Source organism: Triplophysa rosa, linkage group LG8 (assembly GCF_024868665.1).
Source record: "Triplophysa rosa linkage group LG8, Trosa_1v2, whole genome shotgun sequence".
NCBI lineage: Eukaryota > Metazoa > Chordata > Actinopteri > Cypriniformes > Nemacheilidae > Triplophysa > Triplophysa rosa.
In genome coordinates, this window is record NC_079897.1 from 25,482,090 (window position 1) to 25,507,890 (window position 25,801).

General features: G+C 38.6%; 1 protein-coding gene across 4 annotated transcripts in view; it reads left to right on the forward strand.

Moving 5' to 3' along the window:
• The window catches only part of tsnare1 (T-SNARE Domain Containing 1), a 100,271-nt gene that overhangs the window by 31,866 nt on the left and 42,604 nt on the right, over nucleotides 1-25,801 (forward strand). For all 4 annotated transcript variants that reach the window (XR_008963386.1, XR_008963385.1, XR_008963387.1 and 1 more), the window contains exons 5-8: nucleotides 10,306-10,396; nucleotides 10,608-10,682; nucleotides 11,925-11,981; nucleotides 16,397-16,552. Coding sequence is in view for 1 of the 4 variants with exons in the window: in XM_057340287.1 (XP_057196270.1) it covers nucleotides 10,306-10,396; nucleotides 10,608-10,682; nucleotides 11,925-11,981; nucleotides 16,397-16,552 (379 nt within the window). In the remaining 3 variants the exon portion in view is untranslated. The remainder of the gene's footprint in view (nucleotides 1-10,305; nucleotides 10,397-10,607; nucleotides 10,683-11,924; nucleotides 11,982-16,396; nucleotides 16,553-25,801) is intronic.

The following is a 25,801-nucleotide window of genomic DNA, read 5'->3' on the forward strand; positions in this document are numbered from 1 at the left end:
AGTAGGCGGTCTGAAATTGCTGTTGTTTGAAATGCATTATGCTACCTATGTCCAGTGGCGGCTCATCAATTATATCAGCCATTTTTTTTGTTAACGATAGCATTGGAAATCTAATATGGCACTGTCTTAGTGTGTGTGCTTGTTTTTTTTCTTGAAGAATTGCCATTATTGAGGCACAACGTGACATCTATTGTTAGCTATTAAGCCTCGGAGCAAATTGGCTGCCTGAAACCAAATGAGATAAGCAGCCATGTTTGTCTGCTGCTACACCCTCTGCTGTTCTTGCTGAGCGACTGCACGGTACAGCGCATGTTACGATGTAATATTCTACCATAAAACGCATTAATGTTTCAGATTCACATTTTGTACCACTTAGCAGTCTGTGGATTGGGGTTTAGCTATGTAAATGTTCCTATAGGAAACAATAGTACAACTGAGTCATTAGCTAAAATATTTGTGAATATATCTTTTCCATCCACTTCATAACAGGTCGTCTAATGAAGTGAAAATAAAATAAGTATTTTTTACTCTATTATCTACTTTCATTCTATCAAAAAGCCGACAACTCATCGTAGCTGTTTTGCATTTCCTGTTGGTTTTTCTTCCTTCAGTTTGTTAGTTGACCTTGACTGTGTTGCTCTCTCTCTCTCTCTCTCTCTCGCTCACTAAATCTACCCATTTTCTTACTCTTTCTGCCCTCTGCCGCACCTCAGCCATGATTCTATTACAGTCAGTTTCCACAGAAACCTCGTAGTTCCAGGGTCATACCTCCCAGATGGCGATATGTCGCCCAAAGGCCCTGGCAGACTGCCCCCCCCAAACTTCCTCATGCACACACATACACATTTACTCTACAATGTCACAGACCAGACAAGATATGGGCACTATAATGCACTGACTCACCGTGGACCTCAGAGACTGGTGCTATAAGAGATCAGTGAGGTGGTGGCTGCTGTTTTGCCCGATTTTGGAAAGTTTGACTGGGTGACTGCTGATATCAAAATGAGGCCTGTCAATCAATAAAAATTTTGAATTATGGTTATTATTAATTAGGTTTCCTGTGGCTTAGTGGTAAGAGTGTGGCGCTAATAATGCCAAGGTCGTGGGTTGGATCCCAGACAATTGCACATACTTAGAAACAAATGTATAGTATAATGCAATGCAAGTCGCTTTGGATAAAAGTGTCTGCCAAATGCGTAAATGTAAATCAGGTGTTATGATTATGCTAATTATTTTAAATTCTACTGTTGTGATTGGCTGTGAAAAACATCCATTTTTATGTTCAGCGTAGATATTATGTGTGAAACTATATTTCAGTGTGCAGAATCCTATGTAATGATCAGATTGTTTTAGGATGCACAATAGAAAGTAACTGTTTGAAAGTGAAATATAAAAAGTATTTGTTCATGCTTCTTGACAACAAGAACCTCTAGAAATGTAACCCAATCTGAAAGTCGCACAACAGGCTTTTTTATACATACTGTATGACGTAAGTCAGCAAAAAATCATTTGGCTGATTATGCGCGACCCTCTTTGTAATCGAACAAACACACATGCGGCAAAACTAAGTGTATTAAATGTTCACACCCTTAGTTTGTCATTGTGATGCTTGGAGCATTGCACATTCAGCTCTTCTGCATACAAGACATCTTTGGGACAGCCTTTGTCTTTAGACTGGAGGACTCCTGTACTGTTTGTCCTGGCCTCTGCTGAGGATTCTGTTGACAGAAGGTGTGCCGTATGCTGAGGAGCCCGTGAAGACCTATAGACAAGCCAACAGTTGGTTGAGAACGCTGACATGGGTCGTTGATGTCAGTTTGGTTTACGTGAATGTGTACATGGATGATAATCAAAGGGATTAACTTAATGTTGGAAAATCGTTTTAAGATGGTGGAACATGTTTAGTACACACTAGGGGTGTCACAATATATTCTACCGGTACTGTCAAAAAACATCATATTGAAATCGATATTGTGTTAATTCTACACATATTGTAAACTTTTCAGCACTTTTTAAAATGCTTCCGTGTATTTATATTTCATTGTCTATTTGTTTTATTGTACGAAATAAAAGATCAAACACATAATAATAATTAAAAAAAACAAATTTGACTGATAGCATCATTTATTTCTTAAAAAAAGATATTGCGATAATATTGTGACCGTGGATTTTTTGGAATATGATAACTGAGTAGGGGAAAATTAGTTTTTGTCTTAGAGCCAGATTTACTAACATCCTGCGGCAGCGCAAATGCCTTTTTTGGCGTAAAAAAACTACTGTCGGTATTTGCTAAAGTGAGAAATTACGCAGTGAAAATTAGCGTGGACACAGCTGTTTTTGCGACTGACCGTATTGCATGCATTTGTAGGAGTTTCCTCTTCAGACGCAAAGGAGAGTATTTAAATGAATCACGCAACGTGATTTACGAATGTTTGCGATCATCATTGTACTGGTTTATTTAACACGCAAGAAAGCAACTCTTTAACCCTGTGCTAATTTGCGCTGCCCTTAGTAGATTGCATTGGTCATTATGATAATGAGTTTTTTTAATCACCCACAGAACTTTCCACTTCCATTGGCCCTTTTTTTAAATTGCCCCGTTTAGTTAATCTGGCCCTTACTGTTTCCAATGTCCAAACAAGTTTGTTTTCTTGTAGATTGGTACGGTTGGAAATCAGCTGTTATATTCAGGTATTATATCAGCTCGGTGATTATCATTTTTGTAGAGGGAAGCATATTCATAGGTGATTTGTAATATCGATGTGAAAAACAGCAGGAGTAATGTTATGATTCAATAATGCAATCTCGGCGGACGGCCAGGCGCGTGCATTATTAAGTGTCTGATCTTCTAACCAAATGCAAAGTTAACAGCGCATTATCAGAAGATGAACAGCTGATTAAAAGCGACTCCTGACTCACCTCAAGCTTTCAAAGCACAACAAGTGCAATCTACTCTTTATACTCATCTAGCTCATTTAACGTCTATTAAAAATCCACTTAATCAATGTTCTGTGAAATATATTATTCATAAAACCAACATGCTAAATATACTTGAAAGATGCACCATAAAGACCATTAGCTAAATGAAGTTTTAAGTTTAAAATGTTCCACCAACACACAAATAACTATATTGGTACGATTATGAGACGTGGGCTCTCGGTAATCTTGATTATAAACGACATCTGCGCTAACGTTGCCTTATCTGACAATGTCAGAATGGTGTCCATCATCGTGACTGATCCTGTACGCGTCATTACCCCGGGTCGAGATCGCTGTTTAATGGCACGTTACGCTGGGATAATTGTTTTCTGCTCATTAGCCCTACATTTCCTCGGCTCAGCGGTCGAGTGATCTTGCGGACGGGCTGCACTCTGTGTGCTGGATGAGTACACAAGAATATTCATCAATGTCCTGAAGTGAAGACCTTTAGTTTTCAGACATTGGGGTGACGACAGATAATTAGGTATGTTTATTTAGTTTGAATAATGTGCGCGTTTGTAGTGAACACAGAATATTTTGATGACTACAGAACTGAAACACTTTCACGTGTTATATTTTAACGCAAAACCCTGCATTTTATGCACCAGCCAGCCATCTAAAAATTGGAAAGCGGGCGGTGAATAGACTTCTGATTAATCGAGACGTTTGTGTACATTTTCTATTATTACAACAGTGATCCATCAAAAGTGTTTTCACTTTGTCCTTTAAAGTTATGCTCTATTCTGTTCTGTTTGTCTACTGCAAGGTTTTAGAGATCGTGTGTCTGTGGTTTATAATGCTAGATGACGTGTTAAACATCCTCAGTTTTAAAAGGACAAAAGGAGAGCTAGCTTTGAATTTATTGACCTGGGTTTATTAGATATTAAGAGTGTTTGTGGTGCAGTATTATTCATATAAAAGTGTATCATGATGTAGCATCTCTGTTCACTTCTCAATTCTGGCCACATGACCTGGATTGACTTTGTTATTCGCAGAGTAATAGAATAAATTTGTTTATCATGAATGTGGTCTTTATTGCTAACAATATCTAATGTAACTAAATGCAATAATGTGAGAGAGAAGAGGACCGAAAATGTGTTCTTATAAAACACGCCATATGCATTTTTATAAGCATATCAGTGGCGTGTGGTGGACTGAAATGAGAAAGTCCAATGTAAATTAGATAAAAAAGTTTGAAAAAGTATAGATTTATGTAGCTTTGTTGCTATTGCTAACATCTGTTTTTGACTGTTAGCATACATTGTATTAGTGCATATAGTGTATATATTATTATTTTCATTATTATTATATATTATTTATTAATTTTTTATATTATTATTGGGTGGTTACAGACACAAAGGTCCGTCTTGGCCTGACAAAAGTTGGCCCTACGAACAAAACATTGCTGAGGTATATATTCTTAAAGGAGTAGTTCACTTCAAAATTCGCCCCCATTGACTTTCCATAGTCATATTTATTCCTACTATTGAAAGTTAATAGGGGCATATTTTGAAGTGAACTACTCCTTTAAGATTATACAGTATGTAGTTACAAAATGTGCAACCAGCCCTGCTGTACAAAAAAAGTTCATTTGTAGCGTAAATAAAAGTTGTGTTCAGCTTATTCTGTGCATTCTTTGTGATTAACATCAGCCAGCGAGCAATCAACAGAACTCGCAAGCTATATGTTCTGCACCCCAGTAATACATTTTTAATGTTGCTTTAAAAAATAGCACATTTGAGGCTATGGTTAGGGTTGGGCTCAATAAAACTGTATTATTTTAATGCGTTGTACACTTCACCGCAAAGATGAAGAATGTTGTGCTTATCCTCACCATTGTTTTGTGTATTCGGGAAACATTTAAACAGGTTTGACTGCGAGAAGCCAGAACAGATCATATATAGGGACGGAAAATACTCAGCTTGTGTGAAATGCAATGAAACACCTCAGGAAAGGAAAGCGACGTGTCCCTCACACGCAGCCGTCTAAAACTAGATACAAACTCGCAAAAGTAAATCCCCTGCTGACTTCACATAGCATGACCTCCGTACATCACACTTTCTGGGAGAGAAATGGCTTTTGAGTAATTTTCACAAAGTCTGCAACCAACACAAAAAAGACAATGTTAGACACTGACTTGACCTCCGAGTTGTGCAGTCGGGGTTTGAAATTGAGCGCCGTGGATGGGAGACGTGCTGCAGGTGTCCTGCGTCTGCGTCTATTGCAGCGATGCTTTCTCTGCAACTCTTCATTGTTATATAAGCTCTGTGTGTCAAATTGTCTGAGGTATTGCAGAGATTTTTTCTTTGCACTTTTTGAAGAAATACATGTTCGTACAGCAGCGGAAAAAATGAAGAGACTGTCCAAATATTCATTTATTCAGCATTTGTAGATGTATTGTGGCCATTCCAGTCCAGTGGCTGTTGAATTTCAACAAAATTAAGCTCAGGAGTGACATAAAGTCATCCAGCAGCAATGTGAAAGACTGACAGCATGACAAGACTGTGATCAAAATGTTTTATGTTATCACATAAAACAAAAAATTTCGAACATGTACAAAATATTACTGTTGTGCTGCTTAAAAGTGAATACGAACTTGTTTTCTTTGCAGTATTTGAGGTCTGAAAAACACAGAGCATCTTTTCTGTTATTTTGACCTGTTCCTCCAGTTTTCTATTTCTGCAAATTAGGGATGCACGATAAATTATCGGCCACATCGGTATCGGCCGATAAATGGTCATTTTAATGTTATCGGTATCGGCCGATAGTAAAATATTATAGCCGATACATCATAAATCATTTCCTCTGGTTAAACTTCTGTTAAAATACAGTACAGTACCGTCTTTCTGTCGTGATCATTCACTTACTGCTGTTGTTGATGTAGGTACAGTATGTACAGTGTTTAGGAAGATGTAAATTATAGGAACAAAAGCATATTATTTAAATCAGACTGATGGCTGAACGCTTTCTGTCTTGAGACCTGTTAGACATGTGGCTATTAAGAACATTTCTCTGGGTTGCTCTTGAAGAACATCTATAATTAGTTTATTAAACAAAAATTATACCAGAAAAGAATCGTTAACGAGTGTAAAGTAGGCTTGGTACATGATCTTTAAAGGGGAAAACAGAGAACCAATGGCTACCTTGTTTTCTGCATAATGTTTTCAAATAAAAGCAGTTGTCCAGTTTTTGCCTTTTGTTTCAGTCTTAGGGAATATTCTGATAGTATATCGGTTATCGGCTTCCGATGTTAAAGAATTATCGGTTATCGGCCAAAATGTACATATCGTGCACCCCTACTGCATATAAATGCACACAAACATTTTTATTTGAAATCTAGGAGAAATAGTGTTGGTAGTTCACAGAATGAAATGAAAATGTTCATTTTACCTCCGCACATGCCTATAAATAGTCAATTCATAAAAAAGGAAAATAATTTTGAAATGCTATCTTTATTTGTTCCCTGGCTGTATACTGTATGTGGGGCAAAACGCACTCAAACTTTAGTATTCCACTATTTTGGCACCTGGTTAAAAAAACGATTTTAGGGGGATTAATGAGTAGGATTTTGTTCATAATATTAATACTTAATGAATTTGTATTATAATGTTTCAAAGTACTACACAAATGTGCAGCAAAAAAGTCAAGCTTTGACTTCGTCTCTGATTCACGGCTTCCGTGTTGGAGATGTACCTAATGGAATCATGCGGATTTTACTGATTCAGCATCTGCTCAGCCCTGACCTCTGCATCCTCCACATCCTCGTCTCCAGTAGCAACCGCCTCGGCTGTACCACTGCCTGAATGTGTGTCCAGCCCTCCAGGGCTTTCATCATGCTCAAGATGGCCACGTCCAGTCACAGCGGAGGAAGATTCAACTTCTCTGGGAGTCTTTGGAACACAAAACATGCTAAATGCAGAGCATGACTAACCGGCGTCTGGGGAAATAAACTGCTGGCTTTTGAATATGTGGGAAGAGTAATAGCAAAACTTTTGCGTGGCTGCGTGTTGACCCTTGAGATTGTGTAGGCCATATTGTGCTTTACATGTTGCCGTTGAGGGAACACAGGAAGGCTTAATTGAGGGCGTATTGAAAGTGTTCAGTGGCTCATAGTGTGCAATATAATGAGTCATGGAGATCCAAAAGAGTTTCAGAAGGGCTCTATTTGTATTATCGCCGTGATTAAACCCTGGCATCATCGTTTAAAAGAAATTTACAGCAGTTACGTTTTCGATTTAGCTGAAAAAAAAATAAGATTCTGTTTCCTGTTTTTTGCTCTTCTCGTTTTTGATCTCCTCCTAAATCTGTTAAAACTGAGAAAATGGTAGCGTGACCTTGTGTTTTTGTTCTGTTTTTCAATCAGCCTCGGTTTCCTTGCTAAATGTCCTTCAAATCCAGCGGTCAACTGAATTTCATTGAGACCATTTACGTCCGATTATCTCAGACCCCGGGTTAACTGCCGCTAATGTGACACTGGCTGCTGCATAACACGGATGCAAATGGTGCCAAGTTGACCTCTGTGTCTGCCTCAGATGGTGCTGTGTTGGTGCATGCGATGCTTGTGATTTCTAAACTGCCTCCTTCCTAATGCACAGACCGGCTGCCGGGCAAGTTTATAGCGAAAAGACGACCTGTCGGCTGCAGATTTATCAGCTATTAATTCACCGCTTCTGAGAGTGACCCGCTGCTACATCCAGTAGGGCACCATCAAATGTGTCCTAAAACCCAATGCCAAACCCATTTAACAACGCCAGGAGGAGTTCTCAAATTAAAACTACTGGAGAGAGGGAAAAGACGTTTGTGAGATTCAGTTTTTAGATTTCGGTTGTCGTTTTAGCACGCCTCGTGTTCTTTAGCTTGGAGGCTTTTTGACCAGTCATGACCTTACCAAAACCCCTCAACCAGTGATATTAAACCTGTGCGTGCAGAACTGTGGGGACGTGAGTCATTGCTCATGTTCAGACGTGTTCACGTAAAAAAAACTGCTCCGCTCCAGTCCATTCTCCTTTTTTCTGCTGTATAATTAGAACGTTTGCCGTGGACCTCATCCTTTTTTGTGCCCGGCCCCTGCCGCTATTGTTATGTGTGCTTTTCTGCTCCGCCGGTCTCGTTTCCGTCTCGTGGACTGAGAGCGACAGTGACGTGTCCCCACCCGCACCGAGATGTTTCATCCCGACGGATCTCCCAAAGCTTCCTCCCTCGCTTTTCAAATCGATATTTGAGTGGGTGGTGGGCTCTGTGCTCTGTGCCGCATATCTCTGGGGAACAGAAGACACTCTGACCGCCGGTCCCGGTTTCGGGTTTTCAAGGCAGGGATCAGATGATGCGGGACGCAGACACTAAATCAATGGCCTTATCCAAACCCCCCCACACCGCCTGAAGAGAAAACTGCATTTCTATCAGTAGATTATATTTGTTCAGCAGGTTCTGACCTGCTGGCCCCTTTTTCTCTCCATCTACCACCCAGCGCACTACTGCAAATAACATCTAGACAAGCTCAAGATTTCAGCGTCTCTAATGCGCTCACTTTCTCCTCTCTTCCTTTCCTGGATCTTTTCAGCCACACTTTGGTCTCCCTGGTTTAGGAGCTGTTTTAGGGTTAGTGGGTTCAGGGCTTTGTCTGTGTGGATCTGTGGGCTATTCTTTTAGAAGATGCTGGTACTGTATATAATGCGCTGTATAATAAAAGCGATAGTTTTAAATCCGCAAGGCATTGTTTTTATTGGGTGTATTAATGTTTAAATATTACTGGGGCTGAAACTATTTTTAAAAAATCTGTTCAGATTTTAAAAGTCTTGTAGTGTATTCCAGCCATTAGGGGATACGCCGATATGTAAATTTTGGCAGATACCGATAACTGATAATTCTTTAACAATGGAAGCTGATAACCGATATATTGACCAACATACATTATCTTAATATTACTTTTTTTATAATATTATTTTTCTGAGCCTGAAAGAAAAGGCAAAAAGTGGACAACTGCTTTTCTTTTAAAGCATTAACTACAGAAAACAAGGTAATATTAAATTTATTTCTAAAAATCAGGTACCAAGCCTACTTTACACTAATAAAGATTCTTTACCTTTAAAACGTTTACTGTTCTGGTTTGTTTATTTAATACTTTATTATTTAATAGTGTTTGTTTATTTAATATTTAATCTTCCAGTGCTATGCAGAAAAGTGTTCCCAGAGGAAAATGATTATAATTTATCGGCTTCATTATAACGGCCGGATTTTATTATCGGGCCAATACAGATAACATTAAAAATGACCATTTATCGACCGATACCGATATGGCCGATAATATATAGTGCATCAGTTTCTGTGGTTTTGTGTTTATATGATGGAAGTCAATGAGGTCCTGCGTTGTTTGGTTACCAACATTCTATAAAATATCTTGTTTTGTATTTGTCAGTGAAAAGAAAGTCACACAGGTTTGGAATGACAAGTGGGCGTGTAAAATATGAATTTTCTTTTTCTTTTTAACCGAGTTATCCCTTTAGCCTCACATTTGCTTAAAAATGACAGGTTGCATTTTTACCATCTTTGAATTTGCATTGTGTTTTAATAAACCATTTGGCAAAACCTGCAACTGTTAACATGTGTGTCCTAAAGTTTAAAAGTACATCTGAAAAATATCCAGAATACCTGCAAAAAAAGTTTCCTCTAATTTCACAGCTGCTGCATCATTAAAATAAACACTTACTTTGTGCCAAAAGAAAGGACAATATGACTCGGTCTTGCAGCAAAATAAAATCGGATTTATAGAGAACAATTACCAGGCATACACTAAAAGACAAGGCCCCTCGTCCGCGGCCCCGACTGACATTCTGCTTCCCCTGCCCTCGTCTATTTGTGCGATCCAAATATCGCCTTCTATAAACCTCAATGATATAGTCTGAATGTCATGCGCTCTGCTGATGCATGAAGAACAGCATATGATGTGCATTCTCTTTCATTGTGCTTTGCTACCTTTCCTCCGTTTGATTTGCTGTCTCGGTACACAACGTCTAATCTTTTGCTTTTCCTGCGAGGCAGCAGATTGACTCCTGCCTGGAGCCTAAAGCCTGCCTGACATCAGCTGAGCCCTGCAGCCCAGACACACAGTCCATCCGTGCACAAAGCTGTTCCTCTGTCGCACAGTCATTAATATTGATTTACTTAATTGGTTGAGCCTAATCCCTTCAATAGGGCTGTAAACCTAGCCCGGCAATGCACACTGGGATAGCGGCCGTCCCGTTTGGCATCGTCTTCTGTGGTACAGCGTGCATGATTATCTATTTATTTTTGACCTTTCTTTCCCTCTGTGTCCCTTTTTTCTTTCAGACATTCCACACAGCAGCAGACCAATAAAGTCATAACAAGCACAAGTCAACTTGTCAAGCAACTCAGTGACATCATCAGCGGATCCTCACGGGTATAAGTCATCTCTGTGTCCTTCGATTTAAGTCTCATTTATCTTGCCGTTCTGAAAAACTTGTCACTTATATATGGTTATCTGTCCATTTATAACTGTCACTTATGAAATAATGTAATGGGAGTAAAATAATGCGCATTGACAGCTTAAATATGTCATGCTAATGTTATGGAGTTGTTAAACTGGTGATGTGTTCAATCTTTTCCAACAGCAAGACAGGCTCCGTTTGACGAGACTCAAGACCGAGCTGTCAGATTCTGTGCAGCGATATGGAGACCTGCAGAAGGTATACATGAAAATCTTATTTGTCCACAAAGTACACATGCTTACCTCTGTCAGAGCTTCCACAACAGATGTCTGCGGATGCAATAACAGCCACAAAAGTGGGCTTTCTATAAAGACAATAGTGTTGAAAATGGTATTGTCATCCTAAAGAACCTACAGTATGAGCTATATTCTACATTCACGGTAAAAAATAAGAGACCATTCCAGTTTTTTTATTTAATCAGCAGTTTTAGATGTATTGTGGTCATTCCAGTCCAGTGTCTGTTGAAATTCAAGAAAATCAAACCTCAGGAGTGACATAAAGTCATCCAACAGCAATGTGAAAGACTGACAGCATGACAAGACGCATGAAGATTGGTTATCACAGAACTTTTCCTACATACATGTGTTGTTTAGTTGAAAAGTTTTCTGTTATTTTGACCCGTTTCTCCAGTTTTCATTTTCTACAAATAAATGCAAATAGAAACAATATTTGTATTTGGAATTTGGGAGAAATAGCTCTTGTAGTTCACAGAATGACACAAAAATGACCATGTTACCTAAACACATTCCTATAAACAGTAAACTTTACAATCAGAAAAACTCATTTTGAAATGGTCTCTTAATGTTTTCCGCAGCTGTATATTTTAGCTGACTAAATAATCATCACATAAACCGCCAAATTTACAGTATTAGGAAATTAGTGTAACTTCTTTTCTTTATAAAACAGGACGTTTTTACTAAAATGCAGCACAACATGTGGGGCAGAAAATGTAACACTTTTGGTAATTGAATCGATAATAATTTAGAAATATTGATTTACTATAATTAATTAAATATCAGTTTAATACATTATGACAAAAATATGACTTTGTGGCATGATTGTGATTGTTCTCTACAGCTCAGAATATCTACAGGCCTGTAATCTCGGACTGCAGAAGGGGTGGACACGGACATAAAATGTGTTTAAAACCAGCCTCCTCATGATGAGTTAATTTTCTGTTAGATAATAACTTATCTAACATATTGAATAATAAGAAAAACTAAGAACAGGGGAATTTGTGACTCGGACGCTTCAAAAGTAGTCAAGGGACACCACAGTGTGCTGGATTTTTGCTAAGGTGCCCCTTGTGTAACCCACCCATGCAGAAATCATTTAAAGCTGTGCAAAAAGACTACTCTGAAGTTCTCCTCAGCTGAGCTGCTGTCACGTGTGCCTGCCTACATTTGCATACTAATGTCATTTTTTTCTCATTTCTGACAGAAAATTGCAGATCGTTCAAGAGCCTTGCTTCCTCCAGCACAAAAGGACAGGAAGCAGGTGAGTGGCTTTAATATCGTGAAGTCCAGAGCGAGTCTACTTCTTCCTCTTTGTTCTCTCACAAGCTCTGCGACGGCCATGTGACAGTAACATAAAGAGGATGTGATTGCATGCGGAATGAAGCTCTTTGATGCCTCTGTTTCTCAGCATTTGATTTTCCTGCAGGTCAGATATTGACTCGCACAGCAGCTTGTCACTTACAGAGCCGGTCGCTATTCTGCGTGTTTGTTTGGAATAGCTGCGCTTGTGGTAGAGAATGTGATAAGCAGCTTTGTAGGTCTGGAGGTCAACACAGGGGTGGTTTGGTAGGTTTGAGAGGCATGCGGGTTAAACCCCGAGCAAGACATCTAACCCCGTTACTACAGGGAGAATATTTCTTAAGTTAATAATTAGGGGTGTAACGATACACTCAGCTCGTGATTCGGTACATATCTCGAAATTTTGAACAAAATTCAAAAATGAAACTGAAATTCAAATAACATTTATTTTCAAAATATTAACAATTTCAGTAACTTATTTTGTTGCACATACAACTTAATAAATAATTTTAACATTTTAAGGCTTAACTGAAATTAGAATTAAGATCAGTGTCAATTTTGACAGCAAATTTTGATTTAGTTTTAGTCATAGTCTTTTGATTAAAATGCAATTTAGTTTTAGTCATCCCAATTTATCATAGTTTTAGTCCATTTTTAGTCGACAAAATCTACATTATATTAGTTTACTAAAATCTATCTGGATTAACTCATTTAATTGGTGTAATTAAATGTTCCATACAAATATTTACTGTTTCGACATCATTTACTTTACCTTAGAATTAAATTAAACCAGGTCATTACCTTTATTTTTCAGAAAAGTTGAGTAACTACTGGATATGCGTTGTTGTAACAGAGAATATTAGACCATGAATGACATGTAGCTGTTCATTCAGTCTCATTTTGACTCGTTCGTTCAGTGAAGGGAGTGTTCATTCAGTACATTCAACCAATGAAACGCTCTGACAGAGCTCACGCTCAGGCGCTATTGGCTCGTGTCTCTGTGAAGCTGCGCTGTCTTTGCTGGAGACAGTAATGAATAAGAAAACTCTTTCAAAAAGACATATTACATAACCTGTATTACATTTCTTCAATCATGCAGATCACATACTTGTTTTTTAGCATGTCATTCGATCTTTTAATCTACAGTACGACTCACTTCTCGAATCGGTACAGCGCTGGTTTCTTTTGGCGTACTTTATGTTCATATCACGTTACGCAGCAGCTCGCGTCAGCGGATAAATGAACATTGGCATTTAAACACGCTTGTGCTGCCTTTCTAATGAGTTTCGGGGTGACTCGCCTGCAGTCACGCTTCAAGTTTGCTGTGTGTGAAAATATGACGCTTTGTAAACCACTTGGAGACGCAGATTGTGTCTCGTGCTTCTCTCTCTAGCGCATATCTGAGATAAGCACACGTGACGCGCAGGCGCAGAGTAGGTCTTGACCTCTGAACGAATAAAATTAAACATTTCGTAAAATATCCCCATCTCTCTACGATGCGCATCGTAACATTTTTGCATCGCGAAATATCGTAATACGAAGTATCATTACACCCCTATTAATAATACTATTGTTTATCTGTGCACCAAATATCACTGGTAACATTTTTAACTCATTTTGTTATTCCCTGATCAGTTTTATTTAAAATGTTAATATGCATTACTATAAAATGTAGCTTTCCTGTATAGCTCAGTGGTTAGAGCATGGCGCTAGCAACGCCAAGGTCATGGGTTGGATCCCAGGGATTGCAAATACTCAGATACAATTGTATAATATAATGCAATGTGAGTCGCTTTTAAGCGTCTGCCAAATGCATAAATGTAAATAAAATATTGTCCAGCCACATTCGTGGCATATCGCTGCTGTCCTTCTGAAACCTCTGTATTTCCATGTTTCGTGATTTTAATTCATAAATCTTTATTATTAGTCACCCTTTATGTTTGTCACTGGGTTTTGCAAATATCTAACCAATGAAAAGTATTAAATGTGCTTGTCAGCTTTTGCCACACAGTTTCCCGCATGGGTGCTGGTTGATGGCATAGACTTTACAAAAGTTTGTTTAGAAAAATGTTCAAAGCAACAAACATCTCATACTTGGTTTTGTATGTTTTACTGAGAGAAAAGTGGTCTTGGAAGGAAGAAACAAGAAACTTTGTGAATCACCACAAAGGGAAGTTTAATCTCATGTGAAGAGTTTCAGTTGACAAACCCTAAACACTAAAACCTGAAAATCTGACATTTTTCAACTTCCATCATAACTTCAATTTTCAGGTCACCTGAGATGGTTCAAGGATGTCCTGATGATTGATAAGTACAGACTGAATGACAGCAATTGTCTTCTGTATTACCAGCAGTGCAAAAGAGCAGCTCAGATTGACTCGTGGCTAGTTTGTGACAATACACACTCCTTTCTAACAGTCGCAGGTCTATTACAATCCACTTTTATTCTGTTCCTTTTCCTTACGCTGTTCTCTGGAGATGCTCCTTTTATGTGAGACTCTGTCACCTGTGGCTACGTCTCTGTTCTCATCTCCCTCCACAATCCCCGAGGAAACAGCGCACCAGAGCAATCAAACAGGATGTGTAGTTCCCATATGAACATCAAGAACACAACCAAAATAAATAACACGCTGAGGTGATAGTCAAGAGTAAAACATTATTAAAAGGATCTGTTTGATCGCCAGGTTCTGCCTGAGTCAGATGTTTGAGTCGGTCTGAACAAAAATATCACAATGCATGCGAGTCACATGTGAGTAAACTGTCCTTTCATTTGACAAATCGAAGGGATCCGTGGTATTACCAAAGGTCTTCTGAAGCCAACCGATGCGTCTGTTTAAGAGAAATATATCCATATTGACAACGCTATTAACGATCATGTCTACCTTCCGTTATCCCTCGGCTGCGCGTGAACCAGAGGCTTGTTTTTCCGGTTAAGACCACGGAGCCGTGTCCAGCAGTTCTTAATGCACTTTTTGGCGCTTCAAAAAATTGCCCCCCATTCACTCCCATTCTACCGCTTGTAAGAAAAAAGATACGTGGTATTATAACTCTGACTGCATTATTCTTCAAGAAGAACGTCATATTCAATTAGGGTGAGTAAAACATGGGGAATTCTTCATTTTGAGAACATTTTCATTTAGAGAATGTGTACTGATTTTTTGTGTGTTTTAACTGTTAAACCTTGAGTTCTGCCTTCCAGTGACCATAACAGTCTAATATCTAAGAGACTAAAGAAGTAAGAAACTTTGCTTGCTCATCCTGAAAAAAGAAACATCTTTAGAAACGAGCCTACCTGTCTTTAAAAGTATCACAGACAAGGTGGGATCAGGACGTTCTTTGTTGTGATTGATTGGCGGAAGAACGTCTCCACTGATGTATAACTAGCTCTCTGCCATAACTGCTATAATTAAAGCGTCTCTCATCTACCAGCCCTAAGAATAAAATCTTCTAGAGAATTCACAAATAAATCACATTATGTCATAGGATCAACCTGACTCATTCAAGATGGGATATCCTCATTTTAAGACCCTTCTCATAGAATCATTCATGAACGTTCCAACAGTACTGAAACTAAATCATTTGGATATCATTGTAAATCATAGGTGTACAGTATACAGTCGAAAAAGCTTTATTTTGTCATCCTTTTTGAACTAGTGGTGCTTTCTTGTAAGTTACATTCACATGTATTTGAATTTGAAATAGACGAAACTTTGGCAACACTACATTTCAGAGCAAATTATGCATGCAGATTAAAGCATATCATTTTGTTCTTCAGCTTGTCAATAGATGCTAAAATCCTCTCAAACACAAGCCGCTCTGCGACCTAATAGACAGTGGAATCCTGAACGAGTGGGAAGACAGCGGCATCGCTAAAAGAGATGATGTTCCCGAGGTGGACCGAGATGTATCGGATGTGCTAATTCTGAGAGTGAAAAACGCAATGAGTCATCCGACACATAGCAGAAAATAATAACCCGCCTCGGGTCTTTATGGTTGTCATGCATATGCAATTTGAGGAATTAGCAGATCAATGTTCTCCTCTCCAAGTGACCGACTCCCACCTTCAGAGCCTTCAGGCTGAGGGATAGTTCAACCTAAATGACTAACAAAGGCAGCAGTCTCTCCCTTCGATGAAATAGTGGTTGGCGAGTCATTATCATTATGTTTTATCTCCCTTTCTCCACCACCGTGAAATAGCGTGTTGCTATTATGCGAGCTGTTTACAGACGGATCGATAAGAAAGTTATGTAACTAACGTCATTTCTGAAGTACAACTTGGACTTGTGTGAACAGCCGCACTACTCAAATGTTCCAGACAATGTATGTAATTCCCAAAAGAACAGTATGATAAACAAATGTCTGTTTGTTTGTCTATAGAGCGTACAGACTCCTTTCAGTGAACTAGTTGAAGAGGGGCCGTTGTTTGGAGGAGGGGAAAACGTGGAGAGTGATGGCCAGGCGTTCCTGGCGGAGATCAATGAGGAAGACATGGAGATCCTGAGGCAGAGAGAAGAAGCGCTGCTTCAGATTGAGGTAGGAGATCAGTAGCCACACCCACTGAGCACATCAGTGCATAAATAAGCCCCGCCCAGCTTCTTGAACATTATTATACAGTAAGTTTTTAAAAAAGTGTTTTAACTGAACTTTTTTGCTTTTCAAAAAACAAAACAAAATTAATGTACAAATTTGTACTTTTATACCTTTTGTAAAGAAGTGAAATTAAACTGTTGTAGAGTAACACATTTCCTTTGCGTAATCTTGCATTTGGTCACTGATCCAGTGACTTAAAGTCAAAGGTGTACAGTAGTAAAGTATTTTTACTCTCAGGTACATTTTGAAGTATCTTTCTAGGTGAAAAAAGTGCACTAAAATACACTTTAATATATTTACAGTGCTCTATTTTCACGCACTAATATGTGGATTTATGAGACACCATAAATAGAAGAACTAAATACTATATTTTTTCAAATATTAAGTTGTAGTAAATATACTAAATAAAGTGTAATTAAATGAAGTACTATTTTCTACATGGGTCTACTTTACAAAGTGTTTTTTACTGTGTAATTTTTTTCACTACATTATAAAAAGTACATAATGATCATGTTTACTCCGCCACATTAAAAAATTGTTCTTGCCTTCAATTCTTGTGTTTTAAAATGTGAGGATACATTAAAAATACATTACTCAAGTACATTAAAAATCTAGTACTTTTTACTTAAAAATTTGACTTGAGTAAAAGTGAAAAAGTACTAGATTTTTAATGCACTTAGGTTTTAAATGTAAAAAAAGTATATATTCTTCATAATGTGGTGAAAGTAAAAACAGACACAAATATGCATTAATAGAGTAAAAATACTAGTACTGTCCGACTCTGAAATTAATGCATCATTACAAAAGTTGCAGAAGTTTTCTCTATGCAGTCTTTTGACAGTGTTAAATATCCAAATATTGTTTTGCATAAATGTTGGTGCAACAGCGGAAGGATGAATGAATTTTTGTATAACCCCCAACAGAATAAGCGCTTTAACCTTGTTATCTGTCTCTAACAAACTTACTCGTATTATCTGTACGGCTGGCTTGCGGTCCGCTTGCGGAAAACACTATCACTGTCCCTTCTTCACCACTTCAGGCACATTGAAAAGAACAAACAGGATCTTTAGCGGGAACATCACAACATCACTTATTTCCTCGTGCGTAAAAGCCCTGCAGAACTTCGTTGTTAAGCTTATTTGCTGTACTCGTCATTATCTTTAGTAACTGAGCTCTCTGCCCAATTTCCGCCTCTCAATAATACAGTTTGTTCTGCTGTTTAGTGGCACACACAAGCAGAAGGCTTTTCATACCCCACTGAAAAAACAGCATCGAGCGACTATTGAAGTATGTCCGTCTGTGGCCGAACAGCTGTTATGCTCCATATGTGCGTTCCCGCAGATGTGAACCTGCTATGATGGGGTCATCCTATTGTTCTTCGACACGGGCTTGGTCTGATTTCAAAGCCATTTGTTTTGGACACGTAGCACGTGCTGTTCTTTATTGATGCGGTGTGGTCAAAGAGAAAAGTGAGATGGGAGCCAGAATGTAGCCTGTCATAATTATTGACGGGGGTAGAAAAACAGATAGGAAGCGAGTCGCACAGATGGCGTTGTCCAAACAAATGACGCTTTCTAGTTCGAATAGCACGGAGTTGAAAAACGAGAGAGGTTGCGTGTCCTAATGACCAATGACAACCTTGAGAAAGCCTTGGAATTAAGATGTATGGCATTTCAAAGCTGAAGACCTGTCTTGAGCTCAAAGATGCTCAGTTGCTAGTGCATCTCCCCCATCTGCTTAACGGACAGGCGTCAGACAGTCTCGCATCTTTAATAAATTCCCATTCATCACATAGACAAAACATGAAAAGCTCAAACAAAACCGACAGCCTATTTTAGTGGAGGAGAAATTGGACCGGGTTTTCACATGATTGGAAAGGTGATGAAGATGAGTTTGTGCTCCAGAAGCTCTGATGCAAGTTCTGGAGATGTCGATGGCCCCGGGGCCCATCCGAGCTGATCGTATCTGACAATGTGCTCTTCCTGTCTGGCATCTTCCCTGCGTTTCCTCAATCCTCACCTCCAGCTTGCCCCGCACATCCTCTTCACCGACGACACTCAAGTGAATCAGCAGTGTCTCTCTCTCTTTATCTCTCCCTCTCTCGTTCACTTTTAGATGGGTTCCCAAGGGAAATACAGAAGATGGAATGTCTGTTATCCGTGTAAAGCATAATCAGTTCCCCCCTCTCTCTCTCGCTCTCTCTCTCTCCCTCCAAAAGCTGATCTCTCCTCTTCAGTAGTTCGCATTTACTCTGTTAGCATGTGCGCTCGGGCGAAGAGTTCTCTGGCGAACCGTGGGAAGGGACAGCACGAATAAAGGACACAAGGGTTGTTCATGCTTATGGATTCTCCATCTCCATTTTCTTTGTGGCGACCCACAAGGGTAATAAATAGTACCTCGGTATTAAAAAATTCAATTTGGACATGACACATTGAAAGGGAGGAGCCAGGCTCCGCCTTTCCACCTTTATGACATCAACCTCAGTCGCACCTCTGACGGCACAGCTATCATTTCATCAGAATGAATTCTAACATAGGGCATGAGAAAGGACACATTTCAAGGGGAATCCGAAATCAACACCTGGCCCATCCAATAGAAGAAATACACACACGTGTCTGCCCTGCAAATGTGTTGAGAGCAGCTCATTTGCCCTTCAGTGGAAAATAGAAGTTTCAAAGCCGAGCGCAGCTACAGTAAACCATGATAATGGCAGACAAGCACATCTGTAACAAATGTCTTTGCTTGTGAATCTCCAGCCTAGTTAAGACTCTTTAGTCTTGATGTCAAGATTGAAAGTGTCTAAAACAGAATTGCTTACTCATTTTACTTGACTGTAAGACATCATTGTAAGGCAGAAAAAAGGTGATTTCGCAATTGTTTAGGAGAATTAGGAGACTAATTTTCTCGTCTTCAAAAATAGACCCCACAGTCTCATATGTCTCATATGGGTAGTTGAAAAATATGCATGTGCCCTCACTCTAAAAATAATGCAGTGGCTTGGTAAATATCACAAAATAAAAAGCTATATTAACTATATTAAAATCTTTTAAGTGACTTTTTGAGTGGGACATACAAAAATTGATTAAAAATCCAACAGTTAATTTCTTAAAAATGTACATATATTATTTAAGTTTATATAATGAAAAGATTTTGATTAACAAATACAATTTTTAATATACCCTTTAAGTTTTTGGTGAACTTTACTCCGTTACTCAGATTTACTGTTTTTCTGTGTTTTTGGTGTGTTATAAGTTGCCCATGCGTGTATTAGACGTGTAAAATTGCAGAAATGAAAGTGTGGGAACAAAAGATGCATTCTATGTAAAAGCGAATGCTCACCCAGACCTGCCTGAAACGCCTCGTGTAGCCACACACCCACAAATCTACATCAGCTGGTGGTCTGATTTCACTACGACCGCCCAAATGTAGACACAAGTAAGGTGGGCGTACCTGTCAGTATAATTGAAGAGGAACCTGATGTTCCAAATATGGTAAGAGGCGTTACATTGCTCTCACACGCTTGCAGTATTCCACCAATCACTACACACTGGTGAACTGGCCAATCACAGCAAACCTCGCTTTTCAAAGCCATGAGCTTTGTTTCACAGAGGCGGGGCAAAGAGGAGATACAAACATGCACGGTGTGTGGAAAATACATCAACCTTAAATCATGTATACACATTGCATCACATCTAAAACAAACCATAATATTCCTTTTAGCCGTGTCATATGACCCCTTTAATTTTGACTTACATTTACTCTATTAAAAGAGTATATTTAATTCACTTAACAGCTTTAAAATGTTTTATTTTTTAGTGTAAATTGTTTCACAAAAAAATGAAGGAAACCAAAATATTAAATCAAAGGAAAAGAAGGAATCAAAATATCTTCTTTTGTGTTCTGCAGAAGAAAGAAAATCACACAGGTTTAAAATCATAACAGGGTGAGTAAATGATGACAGGATTTTCATTTTGAAGATGAACTGTTCCTTTAAAGGAGGCTTGACGTGAGCAAAGTTTATAAAGACAGCTCAGGTGAATAACTGTAAAATGTTACCAGGATCAACAAATATTATTAACATATAAATTAAAATATTAATTTTATTAAGAATATTAAGAATAATCCATAATGACACACTGTAGTTTTTCATTTTGCCCAACGTTTTTTTGTTAAAGTAGTACCTTAAAAGTTTTTTTGTACCATACAGATCATATTGTGATGGTTTAATCTAACCCGAGGGGACATTAAAAGTTAATTTTGCTACGGCTTTGCCTCAACATCACTTTTGGACACTGTAGATGTGCATAAAATTAATTATAATGTTTTATTTAAGAAAACTTAAGTTCTCTGTAGAGTCTTATTCAGGTTTCAACTTGATCTCAGAATGGCATACACAGTTATGTAATTATAAACATTTTACGGTTCTGAAACATATCATTCCCATGATATAAAATGACTCAGTGATACAGTGATATAAGATTGTGGTCATACCGCCCACCCCAAAAGCCAACTCTTCCTCTTTGTTCAAATACGATGAACATTATACCTCAAAACTCTATACTGTTTCAGCAACTCATTTTATTTCATTCTGAAACAAAGTTGATACCTGAACTATAGAGAGGACTCCTAAATCTCCTGAGCTATGAAAGCTATTCCTTCCAGGAATAAAAGATAGATTCTTTGAGTGGCCACATCGTAATGCATGACTATGTCCTCTGTGGGTGTCTAGGCACGTAACTGTGCATATGGGTTCATAGCCGTGAAGATGTTGGTGTTTGTTTTTGTTCTTTGCGTTGTTGTGCATGTATATAGTGTGTATGTGCCTAGTCAAAGCACGTCCTGTGTTGATCTACTTTGATGCAGTAAGGCAAGAATGGTGTTATTCTTATAACAAACAACCCTGACTCTGTGGGTGTGCTTTCTCTCTATCCCTGTCTTTCCCTTCGTGCTCTCGGTTCACCCACAGCTCCGTGTTGAGAAAGGCCAGCCCCTACACGTTTTCATCCTTCTTCTCAATTGAATCATATACTGTAGGCACAGGACAGGGAACAAAGAAGTTCTTATTCAGATAAGTTTTATAGATTTTTATGTCATTTCTGTTTTGTTAATAATTGCTGGATGCACGCTTAGATGCCGGTGTGGGAGGAACACCATAATAAACTCTGCACTGCTGTTGAATACAGTTTCCAAACAAAGACTTGGTTATTTTTAGTCAATGCAAAACTTCTGAATCAGTGGAAGGAAGTTATTGAATTAAATACATTCATACATTAACGGAAGAGTAACAATAATATGTGAATTCTATGCGTGACTGTGTGAAGCGAAAGACACGCATTAGTTTGGTTTTAACAAATTGTAATTTTTCTTGCAATCGATTAAAGGGGAATTTTTTAGGTTTTGTTTTTTATTGGTTAGGGACAATTCCATTTTGACCACCTAAATAAATATTCACAATTATTCGTATGAAAGTGTGCAGCGAAAGACAGACATTAGTTGTAACAAGTTTTTATTTTTCTAACAATAAATTATTCGATAATATTTTTGTATGTTTTGTTTTTATGTTTGGACAATTATCGGATTGGATTTTGAGCACCTGAATAAATATTCTCAGTTATTTCTCAGAATAAATGTGATAATTTCAAAATATTTCTTTCTTAATGGGATTTTTCACTCGAAAATGAAAATTCTTTCTTTTTTTACACACCCTCATGCCATGCCAAAGCTGTAGGACTGACTTTCTTCTACAGAACACAAAAGAAGATATTTTGAAGAACGTTGGTAAAGAAACAACATTGACTTCCTTTTTATGGACACAAAACCACACAGACATTTCTCAATATAACTTTGGTGTTCTTATGCAAGTTTTAAACGACATGAGGCTGAATAGATCATAAAAAAATATGTCTAGGTAATCTATACATGTAATATACTTAAACAATCTGAACCACAATTGTTCCATTCCTTATAATCCCTGTATAGACGCAGAGATTCTTTATCATCTCACACTAAAAGCCTTTTACAACCGAGAGGCTCAGCCTGATGTGACAATGCTGTATTGATTTGTTTTTCTGAAAGTAATTTCTATTCTTTTTTCCAACATTAATATCTGTCTTGTCTTCTTTAGCGTTTGGCATCGCCATTATTGTGTGTCCCCGCGCTGCGCTTCTGATTATGTTTTTGTTGTGGTTTCTGCGTCACAATCGATAGCAAGTGCTTTCGAGGAGCTTACCGGCTACATTCGGATGCAGAGAGTGTGTATCAGAAGACTCGTAAGAATCATATTTCAATCCTCATCAAGAGGATGACAAACACTCCCTCTTCCTGCGTAAATTCACACAAACACACGCATGGTTTGTGTCTAAGAGTCTGCGCTTTGAGTTTTGTGGTCCTTGGGCTTTGACGGAAAGGAAACATTTGATTTTACATTATAAACCGTTTATTCAGCAAGGGCAGGAAGAGACGTTTCGCGTTTAAGCCCTCAGCAGGCCGCGCGCAAAAATGTCATCGTTTTTTGGGGGGCTGTAAGCGTAAATCTGCTTAACAGTTTCTCTGCTGTGACACTGCGTCCTGTTGCCCGTTGCCTTTGGGCCGGGAAGGGGGGCTGGGCTGTGGTGGGATCTCATATCAGCTTTAAACATATTTATGTAGGCGAGTGAATGAAGGAGAGAGAGAAAATATTACATTAAGAATAACATATTTGGTTTAATACGATACCAAAAATAATGGTCTCAGAAAAGTTAGTTTCAGATTATCTCATTTGTAATTTGTTATTTATACCTAATCTTTTAATACACAATGTATTGACATTGTATGCATTACTGTACATATACCGTACACGTATGTAGAGAATGTGAAGCTGACGTCACGCCCTGTGTTGCATGTTGCTGTGGCGCCGCCATCTCGGAAGGAAAATGCTATTATTGTTTTGATATGTACCGTTATTTGTTTTGTTTGATATATGGAGAAATGGAAAGTGAAAGATCCAGGGGCTTTTCCTGAACGACTCTGCGTAATGCTATTGCAGTTTTTAACACAGCAAGACCGACCTACCATAGTTATACTTCCTAATCAAACAAGAAAAACAAAACGCTGCATTGAACGCACTAGCCGCCATCCTCCCAAGATGGCGCAACATTCAACGTGGCGTGACGTCGATTAACAAGCTCTATCAAGGGATGGTTCACCCCCCCAAAAAATGTTTTGTCATCATCATTTTGTCACCCTCTTGTCATTTCCAACCTGTGTGACTTTCTTTCTTCTGCAGAACACAAAAGAAGATATTTTGAAGAATGTTGGTAACCAGACAACGGTGGTAACCATTCACGTCTATTGTATGGACTTAAAACCAATGCAAGTCAATGGGTACCGCTGTTCTTCGGTTACCAACATTCTTCAAAACATCTTCCAAAATACCCAAAGCTGTAGAGATGCAGTTTAAGAAAAAAGTTTAATTGATCAGATTATTCAGAAATAAAATAAAGTTAGCCATTAATATATCGGATTGGCTGCCACAGATACAAGGAGATTTTACGGATGGACAATGGACCTCATGCATTAAAAGGCTTACATTCTAGAAGATGTCCATGTATTGATATCGTGCTGATCAATATAAATAACACTATCCTGTTGTTCCAGTTAATGGCTATTAGATATTCGTTTCCCTTAAGCCAGGATCATTCTGAGCTGTTTTTATCGACAGCTGGATTTTTAGGGCCCTTCTGTCAAAACATTGCTGTTTACTGCACATACCCCACCTGTTCCCTTACATCAGAGCTTTAGCCATCAAGCAGTAAATAAGCTGCCAATTTGAAAGCTCCGGGGCTGTTAGACTGGCAAAGATCAAAGCCTTGTGTGTTAGCACGGCGAACACAGCATCGCACTGAGCGCCTCCCCTCCTCAAACAAAACATACAGTACACACAGAGAATAATTAGCCAACGTCTCCCCAGGCGCTAGCTTAGCTGGCATTCTCATCTCGACTACTACCAGAGCAGCAATGACAGCCATCAGTACAGCCATCGCAATATGTTCGTTTAGTTTTGTCTCGTTTGTTAAAACCAGCCTTTTATGCACGCTGCGGTCTCCCTTGATGTTATTACAAACAAATTCTGGAGATTACTTGATGATACTGCTTGCTCGGTGAAAATGCCCTTATGTAAGTCTAATTATGCCTCTTAGGAAAACACAGGCCGCTCAGAGATACTAAAGGACATTTGTTTTAAAAAGCTGAGCAATACAAAGATAAAATGTTTACATCGTATTTTGTAATGGAGAGGTTGACTAACAAAGTGTTTGAGAGGTGTTCGAAATTTTCAACTTTAATTATGTACTGTGTGTTGATGTGGTTTGCCATGTAAGATTTCTATGTTCTTATGTGTTCTGTACTGCGTGTGTTCTTGCGTGTACTGTGAAGGCTGAGGTCACGCAACTGTTTGAATGCTCCATTGAAGTGTGTGATGTTGCTTTGGGCATGTATGGGGTCACGCAAAGCATCATGTCACTAGATGTTTCTCAAAACACATCAAGACTTGACCGTGTGCTTAAGCTTCGTAATCTAAGACTGAGTTTGACTGACATCGGGGCTGGTGTGCATGCACTGTAGGTCAATACCATAGTTACTATGTTTTCACTGAAAGAGCATTTTTCCTCCATCATAACCTCAGCACGTGTTCTTTAAGTGACACAAAGCTTAACTTAACATAGAAAAGTGATTGTTATTCAAGATAGCAATGCGTTCAAAGACAATGCACGGCAATGTATAGTATGTTATATATGATTATTAAAGGACCACAAAAACATTCGACTTAAAGTCGGTAGAGCTGTTCTGAGATTTCGAAGCTGTGCGAATCTAATAGATTTTTAGTTGAATCTTTTTTTATTTCTGCAGCACATTACCCAACATAGCATTCACACGGGGTCGGTTGCAGTTTGACTAAGAGAAAAACTGGCATTTGGAAAGGTAGAACAGCTGTAGGCACTGTTGGGCATCTGAGGTGACGTGCGGTAGACGGATGGATGACTAGAGTAATGACAAACGCTTCAAGCAAAGGATGACTAACACACAAGCAGCATATGAATCTCATGTAGAATTTAAAAAATGCATCAATGTGGCAGTAAACTAAACAGAGGTGCTTGAGATTGCCATTCAGCACTGCACGGCCTTCATCTCAAAGTGACGTCAAACGCACTCACA